This window comes from Antrostomus carolinensis, unplaced genomic scaffold (genome assembly GCF_000700745.2).
Source record: "Antrostomus carolinensis isolate BGI_N321 unplaced genomic scaffold, ASM70074v2 scaffold48396, whole genome shotgun sequence".
NCBI classification, from domain to species: Eukaryota; Metazoa; Chordata; class Aves; order Caprimulgiformes; family Caprimulgidae; genus Antrostomus; species Antrostomus carolinensis.
The window spans coordinates 4,996-16,781 of NW_010324871.1; the positions used below are offsets into that span (position 1 = coordinate 4,996).

Consider the following 11,786-nt stretch of genomic DNA (forward strand, 5'->3'; position numbering starts at 1 on the left):
ATTAAAATATTTGCAGAAGGTTGTTGATCCTAGACAACCATAAAAAAACCCCCCACATTTGATAAATTTACATTTGTCCTATTTAAAAACACACATACAATTAGTTTAATTTACACTATACAATATCTGTTAAATAGGAACATTACAGTTTCAAAAAGAATCACAGAATATATACAAACTGAATATTGAAATGGTATGTTTTTCCTTTCCTTCTTTAAAGGGTCTTTTTTTTTTCTTTAACGGTTGCTACATCTGGTTTTGAACACAGAGTGTTTATGTACCTATGCAGCACATCTTCTGGAGTAGTAATAATAAAACATGCTTTAGAACAAAACTAGTATGGATTCTCCTTACTGGTCATTTAAAATAAATTATTTTGTTTGGGTTTTTTTTTAAATAAATTGCATGATAAAAGATGTAAGCAAGGACGATGGTATTTCAAAATATCTAAGCAATAATTCTGCTGCATCACTGGTTCCTCATCCAACCTTTGGTTTTAAAGCCAACCCATGATTATACGGCAGTGTAAGTAGCCAAAACGCTTTATACGGCAGTACAGGTAGTCGAAATGCTTAACCCGAGAGCATTTCCATGTCTTCACAACAGAGCTAGGGTCTGTGCTGACTTCCACGCTGCTCAAGTGCCTGACATGGCAACACTCGAAGCCACTGATGAAATAAGGCCACTTCCTTCCAGCTCTTCTGGTTACAAAATCGGTTAAGGTCCTTATTTCCCAACATTTGCACCCATCTGAACAGCCAGAACTGACTGTAGACGGTTCCCAGACACAGTCCCAACACATGATCTTCACCCCTGCAGCATCGCATCCTCGGGCTCAGTCCTCTGTGTCGGGCTGCACCCCCAGCATCGCGTGCAGCTCCTCTGCTGTGTACCCCAGCAAGTTCTGCAGGTCACACACAAAGCGATACACGTAGCGTTTCCCTGAAGTCTTGTGGATGATGTTCTTGTCATAATAGTAGCGTAGGCCTCGGCTGAGCTTCTCATAGTTCATTTTTGGCTTGTTTTTCCTCCTTCCCCACCTCCGTGCCACCTGTCAGTCCAAAAAGAAAGCAAAATGTGGAGGGTTTATTGAAGTCATGTTCTTCTAGTCAGTAGCTGATAAATGCAGTTATTAAAACCCTTTCCCAGCCACAGCATTTTATTTGCTTTGGATGTCCCAGACTCAGGTAAGAGAAGAGTTGGTGACTGACCCCTCAGCTGAACCTGTTCTACAACAATTAGCAGCAGCATCTTCAGGAGAAGGTGGCTGATAGCAAATACCAGTGAAAAAGATACCTATTTGTAGTGAATGGGCCAAAATGTGTTTAAGGAGATAACTGTTATGGCAAATATAGTCTCCTCTCTCAAGAAGAGACCATTTAAGCAGTAATTTGCTATTGAGCAGTACGGGACAGCTCTTTAAATGGAAGTTGAATTTAAAGTTCCTTGGAGTTAATGATTTCTGCTCCTCTCCCTTTTTCTTTTTTTAATAAAGGCTTCGGTGGACTTTACAGTCACTTCATACAATAACTTTCCTACTAATAATGGTATCAGAAAATGAAAACGCATTCTATTTATTTTTAATGACTAAAGCTTTAAGTCAACAAAATATTTTAAAAGCAGCACCACTATATTTGCTGTGTATCTAAAAGAACAGTGATATGTGGACTATATTTTCCCCATGCCTTCATGCAATCAAAGGCATTGTTGACTCAACTACATTTAGTAAGCTAATTACAGTATTACATTGTCAAGAGAACTAACTTTGTATACTACGTTTAAGTTTTAAGCTATACAACGTGTTCTCCTAACCACAAGCAAATGCTGATAGCCATGGGTGGGAGGAGAAGGAGGGGAAACATTCCACAGCAATCCTGACTGCATAGTAAAGCATTTGCAGATCAAGAGATTTCAGTAACTGTATGATCTTGTAAATGCTTTATATTCAAGACTAGGCCCACAGATGGCAGATCAGATCCTAAATCTTTTTGTTCATCACAATTAGCCACATACCTCGTCTGGGTCAGCAAGTTTAAATTCCCATCCATCTCCAGTCCAACTAATGAATGACTGACAGGACTTGTCAGTCAGTAACTCCAGAAGGAATTGCCATAGCTGTATAGGTCCACTGCCTGTTAAGAGAGGGAGTGGGCAGAAACCACAATTAATACTTCTGCAAGCTCTTACCACAACCAATGTATGTGACCATTCTTGTATCACAGGATAAGTCACAGAATCACAGAATATTAGGGATTGGAAGGGACGTCAAAAGATCATCTAGTCCAATCCCCCTGCCGGAGCAGGAACACCTAAAACAGATTACACCGGAAGGCATCCAGGCAGGTCTTGAATGTCTCCAGAGAAGGAGACTCAAGTCTTGTAGTTACTTCATTTTTTTTTTTAATATCAGAAAGAAACTTAAGATTTTTCTCTGTAACACAAGTTGCTCATAAACATGTTAGAATTAAAACAAGCCAGCTTTTTCATGGAAACACAGGATTTGACACGAGCTATGTCTTTCCCTTTTATATTGACTCCTTACCCGTCACTCCCACCTCCCATCAGCTGCATTTCAAGCCTGTCCTGCAGTCCCCGGCTTGGCAAATGTTCTAGAGGAAAAACAGACTACAGGAAGGAGGTCTTTACAGGCAAGCCAACACCTGCAGAAACTCCTAAGTGTGGAGACTTTTGTCCAAGTTTCCCTCCTTTTCAAACAGATAAAAAAGCACATTTGATTTTTATGTGTTCTGATGTACCTGCCCGTTCTCGCTTTAGATGGATAGTCCTGTGAGATTTCTTTAGTAACGTTCAAAATTGTAACTCTTCATGAGTAGTGGCCTCTGACCACTTCATCACCACAGGACACATTTATAGAGAATATTGATGTTACATAAAAAGAGGAGTGACCATTTTGCTTCACTACTTACCAGTAAAGCCAGCTAGAATTGCCGCTGGTATAACTGGTTTCCCTTGCTCTACAGGATCACTTCTTTCTTGAATATAGTCTTTGAAAGACATTGTAGGTTTGCTCAGACACAAGGACTGGCTACAGTCATCTTCAAAACTCTCATAGGATGGCACACGCTGCAAATCCACTAACGACGACTGGCTGTTCCAGGACTGTAGCATCGAATCTGAGCTTTCGTAACTTTCTGCGCCACTGTCACTAGATTCATGTTCTCTAAGCTTACCTTCATAAGCCAAAAAAAAAAAAAAAAGGAGAGAGAGAAGTGTTGGCAGGTTTTTTTTCTCCTACTCAATCTAGGTTATAAATATAAATTACGCAAAGGAGGAAAAGACATACAGAACACAGCCTTGGACCCATGGTTATCATGCGGGTAATGACTCACCAGAGTTATCTATCAGCAAGTTCAGACTGCTTCTTGGGAAATCTTGGTTTACAGCACAGTAGTTCACACCAACAGCATCTGCTTGGGTTTTAGGGAACAATGAAAACTCTTGTTCTGGATTGAGGAGATTTGGTCCTGTAGAAGTCTGACAGAGGTCAGTCAGGAGATTGGGTTTGGGATAACTGAGGGCTTTAGGGTATCCAGGCATTGGCATACCATAGGAGTTTTGATCTGCATTAACAGCTGAAGAAAGAAATAAAAGAATAAATTAGATGTTTTTCTCTGCAGTCCCTTAGACTAATACACACCTCTGGCACCTCACTAGAGTTGTGCCATCAAGAAATAATTTTCCTATGAAAATCTAAGAAAGAGAGAGAGATGCTACAGACCTATTGGAAAGGCTACTGAAGTCAGTGTGGAGATCCCCATCTAATGGGCTCCAAATTAGATGCTGTAGATCTCCCTCTATAACTTGTCAACCACAAATATGTTTATTATTTGCTCCTCAAGGAAGCTACAAGGCTACAGAAAAAGCTGGAAAAGCTTAAGTGGTTTTGAGTAAGGCCCTCATCATTAAGTGAGGTAATAAGGTTGAGCTGGAGATTGACTGTGGTGGAATGAAACACAAACACCAATCAAACAATCTAAGAAAGCTAGCACTGAGTCCTATACACTTTCAAAAACTCTATTATGCTTCCACAGTCTTCAAAAAGGCCTGAATATAACTCCTGCTGCTCCCCAATGATGCTAGTTTTTTACCTGGTTTGCTGCTCCACAGCTGTAGGCTTTGCCATAACAAGAGGAAATTTTATTTTCTCAAAGCCTTTGCCCTTCAAAACATTTCCTATATGAATTAGATGACAATTAAACAATACTAGGAAAGAAGACTGTAGTAATTGAAGTCAAGTGTTCTCCTCAAGCACAGTAACTCTTCTGGCGCTTTTTTTAAAAAAAAAACAAAAATCAAAAAACAAAAAACAAACAAAAACAAACCCTCAAAAAACCGATCTTGGGATCCATGACATGATTAGAATAAATGCAAGACATGTAAAATGTCAAATTTCTTAAAATACTTACTTAAGGAATTATTATTGACCCAGTGAGGAACTGAGGTGAGATGAGAGTTCTCCACGTACTGATCCTGCGTTTTCTCTTGGCTGTCTGGGGAGAGGAGGAAAAAAGAAGAAAATTTTGTCTTAAAGATCTGACTAGTATGCCATGAAATGTTTCTAAGTCTCTTGAGTGTTTTGGAGTGATCATTCACATTAATTTTACTAAAGCACTTCAATACACTCTCTTTTTTAATAAAAGACACACCAAAACCCCCAACCAACTTCCAAAAGGCTTGAAAACCATCATATCAATCTAATTTTAACATAAAACTTAGAAACAACAATAACTGCAGTGTGTTTTAAGGTCCAAGTCTTTAACGTGTGCAACTACAGAATGTTATGTTCCAAACCTAATGGAACTCACAGGGTTTTAGCAACACCATCAGTGTTCACTTAAGATACCTCTAGGTGTCTTTGACTACATTCATTCACCGAATTACCTGAAAACACTACATTAAAGGAACAAAACCAAAAAATTGTGATAAGAAGCAAACAAATCTTATCCAACTCTTAGTATTTTTTTTTAAATAGGGTATTACAGTAGCCTTATCCTAATCTCATTTCTTTCAATGATTATTCCAACTAAAAGCTGACTGCAGTAAGTATTCAGCCTGAACACAGAATGATTTCTGCAGATATCTGCATCTGTGCTTTATGTACAAAGGATGTATTAATAGTTCTGATAATGCTTTTATTAACCAAGTTTTAAAGTTCATTTTGAGTTTTCATATCTAATAAAAGCCCTTCATAATGAAACAAGTGTTGAAAGAGTCCCATTTTTGTTTCTGTTGGAAGAAGCCTTAAAACAAAAGCTCTTTCTGTCTCTGTAACTACCTTTTATCATCTGTTCCAGGTGTTCCCACAGAATATCACCCACATAGTCTGGTGCCAGTTCCAGGAAACGCTCCTTGCCCAGGTTGCACAAGTCTTGGCCACTCATCAGAAACTGATGGAAGTTCACATTTGCCAAGCTAAACTCATTGGTAGCCCATGAAAGCCACTGGCAAACTTGCTGTTCAGTCCACAGCCAGGGATCTGCAAGACAGAAAGTATCCAGTGTTTGGCCATTAACTCCTGACCTTGGTAAAATAATCTTCATTAGAAGGCAGGGAATGAAAAAAAAATGGGTTAACCCAAGTTACTTAGTTATGAATGAATTCAGAATGAATTTATTCTTGAATTTAGAGAAAGACAACAAAAACCAGTCCTCTATTTTCCTTCTGTATTCACTTATAATCAGAGATGTCCTCAGCTTACTTGATTCTCTCTCACACTGCCAAAGCATGAGCTCTCCATGCACCCATTTTTAACACCAGCAAGCCTCATCTTTCCAAGTCAAGCTGTGCCAGATTCACATAGGATTCATTCTTGTATTTCCTACTGACATCACTCTTTCTCTTTTGAAAGAGCCGCTATTCAGCCTCCTCCTTAGCATTAAAAAAAAAAGAGCTTATAAATAGAAAACACTTACTATTTGGGATACCCAGCCGACACTGTTCCTTTGTGAAACCACTGAAAGTATCTTTCAAGGCCTGACTCATCACAGCCTTACTGCACGGGGTTAACAGAGGCAATTCACAGTTGTTTGACTCTACAAGAAAGAAAAGGGGTGGAGGGGAAGAAGATACATTAACTTTTAGGCCAGTGAAAGGAACCACAGGTTTTTGCTTCGCTATTTGAAAAATAAGAAAGGGATGACAGAAACCAAGTATTTTAAAAGCAGAAACTAACAGTTGAGATGCATTTTCTGATATACTAAGTCTTGTACTTGAGCGATTAAGTCTTTGACTTAATATATCAACACTAAAATCTGTGCTACTGGTTTGATAAAATTGCATCATGCTAAATTGAAGCTTTGCAGCTTTCCAGGATATAAAGCCTCATTTACTCTTAGTAGTTACATAAACTGCCTTTGTTGCAGGGAAATTTTAATATGATGTTTTGGGGTTTGTTTGTTTTTTTTTTTTTTTTTAAAAAAGGAAATATGAGACTGCCTATTCCTATTTTGTCACCAATAGTTTGACCTCAGACTTCCTTATAACTCCAGACAGTCTTCATTTAGTTTGAGGGCTAAGTAACTGATAGTAGGGTTGTGAAGAACCAGCTTGTACTATTTAACACTGCTTTCCAGTGGGCTGTATTTCAGACCTTCCCATGCATCTCAATCACCCAAGTACATGGTGTGATAGATTATTTTACAGTCTGAAACAAACAAGTGTGACTGGTAACACGCTAGTACTCAGTGCCCAAATAACACAACAAAATCAACTTCATCCTATGCCAGTATAAATTACTAATCTGCTTAACTAATTTTTAAATTTGGCTGTCACTCAGCTTTTCTCATTGGGCAATTTTCACCAGAAGATGTCTCATTTTATTCTGAAAGAAGAACTGCCAAGTTGAAGAAAGCCAACCACACTGCCTAGATATTTCACATTAAGAAACCTTTTACTGATATTTTTTCCTTGTGATTGGTGTCATTAAACCAGAGGTAATTTGAGGAAAACTTAACCAACATGCTACTGCATCCCTGAACATTTGAGAGGCTCAAAGAACTTGCACACAGGTTGCATTTGAAGGAGCACTGCTGTGTTAGAAGCATATCACAGTGGCAAGGTGTGTATATATATACATATATATATAAAGGGGGGTGAACTTGGCAAACTTCAAGTCAGTTCATGAAGCGGTACAGCTCTTCCCATTTTCCTGGACTATCTACAGACTCCACTTGACCCAGCAAGTGGAGCTCATCACCAGCCTGAGCTTAACTTCTGTTTTTACCACGCCCATCCTCAATATCTGCTAGAACTTGCTTTCCTGGCCAGAGCAGGTGACTGATTAGAATAATATTGGAACAAAGGACTGGTGGTTTTCGGAGGTTTGAGGCTTTGTTTCCCCTTCCCTAAGGGGAAATAAAGGCAGAATCAGGTAAAATAATGATATTTCAGACAAAACTCCCTGTTTTGTCAGGGATTTTAGGCAGGGATTTATAGAGGACTTTAATTAAAGTACTGTCCTATGTACACAAAAAAACCTCCCAAACCCCTTGTTTTTTAAGGTAAAGAGTAAAACAAACCCTGGTGGGGCAGTGGGGAAGTGAAAGGGAACAAAGATTTTGTGTTCTGGGATTTAACACCAGAGGGTCAGGAAGAGACCTTGCAGAATACCTGCAACATCTCAGCCATAATTAAAATGTAAGTTTAAATACACATAATAGATTATTTTTTTTAAACTAAAAAATAAATTATCTTAGCTCTGCTTTAATACCTACTAAGTCTTCTTCCATGGATTGTCAGTTTATTAGGCTACTGAATCCCAGTTCCTATTCCTTTTCAGTACAGAGAACAGCAACTATCAGCAGAGCAACTCACATGGATAAAACCAAGTATGGACTAACAGTCTGTGTACTAAAACACTACTTTTTAGAGAAATCCATGTTGCACTTGTATTTCTTTTTGACTGAATTAAGTAAGAGAGTGAGGAGTTACCATAAGAAGTAGAATCAAATCCTGTTGGCACTTCTTGAAGCGTTTGGTCTTCATTTAGTGAGAAAAAATATCCAGCAAAGAGAGAGTTTGAGCTATCAAAGGTGTCAAATGCTGGCTGACGCTGTAAAGCAGCAGAATAAATAAAAACAATGTGAGCATTTTGTTAGAGCACTCTCAACTTCATTGCTAGGAAGCAGCAGGTTAGGTTTCCTAGATTTGGAGATCATGCAGAGCCACTATCTTGAATGAGCTATCTTGTGCCCCCAAAGTATGAAAACAATAACAACATAGCTTCTTGTACATGAATACAAAACAACTAACATTCAGACCACAGTGCTAGCTGGGTTGCATGTTCTGTAGGTTACAGTAAAGCCAAGTAAGGATATTCTTAGTTTTCCTGTAATTGAGATTTTTAACAATAGAGAATGCATGCGTGTGTATAGATAAATTTATTTATTTCCAGGTACATTTCAAAGGAATCTTTATTTCCTTAACCCTTTAAAAAGACTATCCATTTGATGAGTATTTGATGGCAGAGGCAAGACCAGTAAACTATGGAAAAACAGCTGCGAGTGCAAGACCTACAGTAGACTTATGCAGCTTCTCTCCCTCCAAAGGAAAAATCTGAGCTACATCACTTGAAGCTATACAGCCAGCTTTACAGGACTTGTGGAAAGACATTACTCCTTTGCTGCAACCTTTATATTTCTGGGTTACTGGATTTGCCAGCCACTACATTTTGCAGTCTTTCAAGTGCTCAGATACTCAGTGAAACACTGCCAGTTTCATTATACAAAAAGGGATAAACAGGAGTAACAGAAAATGCTCCAGATAAAAGTGGATTCTACAGATATACTGGCAACATTCAATAAATATTGTTATATTTTGAAAACCTAACTTCTTTTGAATTTGACTTCCATCAATGTATATGCTAGAAATACAGAGTACTATCAACAGATTCCCTCAAGCCACGTTAGTCTTCGGGGGCGTAGAGGGAGTGTTAACATAGGAGGAAATAACTTTAAAAACAACTTCTGCAACTTGTCTGTTAGTCACAAGGAATCAGTATCTGTAACATCCAGAGGCATGGATGGATAAAAGTTGCCACTGAGATTTTTAAAGGCACCTGAGGATAGAGCATTGTTCTGGAGAGCTGCAGCGTGCTCACGGCAGCTCCTGCAGTTCAGGGAGATGGAGACAAAGGCAACTGGCAAATGCTTATTTGTTTTAGGCATCCACTCGTCTGTCAGCTTATGCCAAGGTAGAGGATTTAGCTGAGGACAAGGCAAATATTTTTCAGGGCAATATTAATGTGCAATGCAAAAGCAACCCGAATTATGTTTCTGGAATAGCAAATAACCTAACATCTCCTCACATTCCCTATCCCATTTTTATGTCATCACAAAGTGGCTTGGAGTCTCTTTTGTACCAGGTGCCTTTTTTATGCTGTGCATCATCCCCTTCCCCAATCTCCCCAAATTACATTAACCCTAGTCAGAAACTAGGAATCATATTTTTTTAGTTGTAATTTATAATAAACTGCAATGCATCCTAGTACATCCATTATGAAATCATACATTCCACAGAAGAAAAAGCTGGTAAAATAAACAGTATCATGCCTCTAGGGGTTAACTGAGTTCAGAAATCTCCACTGAGCACCGAACAGAGACAAATTGCATATGGTTTGTTCAGGTACCCACCACAACTAGAAGAAAGAGTCAAAGCGAACCCATGGAAAAGCTCACATCCAAATTAAACAAGTTAATAACAATTGCCAAATCTGCTAGTAAAAGATTCTTTATACATTACAAGATAAAAGCACTGACTCATCGCTAGTACCTAAAAGAAAGGGCAAGTTCTTTCAACACAATCTGGAAACTCCTGCGTTTTGTGTAAATAGCTGACCCTTATCCTGAGTCACTGGAAAAAATGCTGTGGCATGTGAATGAGTAAAATCTATACTGTGCTAGTTTCATATTTCAAAAAGGAGAAAATTAATGTTTAAGCAGGTTCTTGATTTGATAGTAGTAAAAGGGGAAAAAAATCTCTATGTAGAATAAATTCTGCCTGCCCTATCAGTTATGCAACACTTTATTTGGCTTTTCAACATATGTAAGAGTAATTATTACAGAACAAAATAAAAAGAAATGTGAACAGCTACAAAAATAGTAGAATACAGGTTTCAATTTTGACTTAATTATATGACTACTGAATAACTGCCTAGCACAACCACTGTGTTAAAGAGCGCACAGCTATTAAACTGGGGCACCTCTTGTGGATTTTGCTGTTGTTGTGGGCAGGAGAGAAGGCTAAGAAGGCAAATAAAACATCAGAGAAGTTAGCGTACCACTGCCACACTAACTGATTCTTTAAAACACAAACATTCCTCAAAGTTAATGAGAGTAGAAAGTGTCTTCCTAACCTTTATTTGGTTTACATTAATCAATGCTGTGTAAAAAAAAAAAAAAAAAAAAAAAAAATGATACCGGGATTAAAAAGCAATTTGCATGAATGAGGTGGGAAGCCCTTAAAGACTGAGTCTTTATAGTCTGCTTCTCATTTGTCCTTCATTCGAAAGTTCCTCTCAAAACAAGGTAACAGACACAATCTATCTAAAGATAAAATATATTTAATAACTACCTTTGGTTTCTTATAATGTATTGGACTTCCATTTCACCTAGTTGCATGTAGTAAGTGAATAACCTATTTCCCCCCCCACACTAGGCTCTTGAATGAATCAGACCTAACCAGTCATATCAGAACAGCCCTCAAGTTAAAGATGTAAAGACCACCCCTACTGCCTATCCTGTAACCTTTATTTAGGCAAGAGTTCCACCAACTCAAATGATTTGAGCTCAGTTCTTGGCTACCGGTTATTCTTGAATTCTTAAGATTTGGGGGATGGAGGGAGGGAGCCTTCTTGGGAAAGAGGATTGGGGGTGCAAGATTTACATCTTCCTATTTCAGTTCCCCTTTTCATATCTTTACTGAACTCAGTAGGAATACTTTAGAAGAGTAGAGGTTACAAACAAGCAATTAAAACATGAATATCTGTTCACCTTGGCATGGTTATACAATCCCTGTGCTAGCACTAATAAGAACAAAATAAATGCATTAGCTGGGAGGTGCCCCAGTTGGGTTTAGAAGGTTACAGCTCAAGAGTACTCACCTTGAGCATTCCTCTGTACATGGTAGAGACAGGAGCTACTTGATCCATGTTCCTGATCCCAAAATCACTCATCTGAAAAATGAGAGGGGTCACATGAAAAAATGTTGCTACCGAGGAAGCAAGCATGTTAACAGATGTATCTCACTGCTTCAGTACAGACTACAGAACAGCTCTCTAAGAGAAATACAGGGAAAGCTTTCCTTCTCATTGCTCACATCCCAACTGCACAGGGCACAATCCCCATCTTGCTTAAGCAGTTTTTTTTAACTGGAAAACATTTCACAGGCAACACTGGAGTTAAAGTTTTAGGGTATGATCAAAGGAGGATGATTAGCTCCCGATAACCAACATGAGGGCTTTTAGATCCTCACGAAAAACCTACAGAAGTCCTTTGTCTACCAAGTATCTGTCGCTTTGAGATATTTTCCAACTTTCCATTATCTTAAACATTCAATCAGGTGTTGTTTTTCCTTACTATATTCCTGCTCACATGCCATGATTAACTTTGGACTTTGGCTTTCAAAGGAAGGAAGAGAAGGGACAGAGGGCCGACCATAGTACACCTTCACGTACTAACATTCACCCCTTTCACCCTTCTGTGAATAATGACTGAAGCCAATACCCAGTATTAGCAACCTGCTTCCTTTTCTAGGCAAAGCATCTCCAA

The 11,786-nt window shown here is 38.6% G+C and overlaps 1 protein-coding gene across 1 annotated transcript; it reads right to left on the reverse strand.

Annotated features, from left to right (window-relative positions):
* Positions 1-614: 614 nt before the first annotated feature.
* ETS2 (ETS proto-oncogene 2, transcription factor) lies at positions 615-11,194 on the reverse strand. Its single transcript, XM_010171049.1, has 9 exons — positions 11,120-11,194; positions 7,951-8,071; positions 5,934-6,053; positions 5,297-5,497; positions 4,428-4,511; positions 3,351-3,593; positions 2,928-3,191; positions 2,014-2,132; positions 615-1,051 (listed from the first exon to the last, which is right to left on the reverse strand). The coding sequence occupies exons 1-9, from the start codon at positions 11,189-11,191 to the stop codon at positions 836-838; spliced, it is 1,440 nt and encodes a 479-aa protein (XP_010169351.1). The 5' UTR covers positions 11,192-11,194; the 3' UTR covers positions 615-835.
* Between the last annotated feature and the right edge of the window lie 592 nt (positions 11,195-11,786).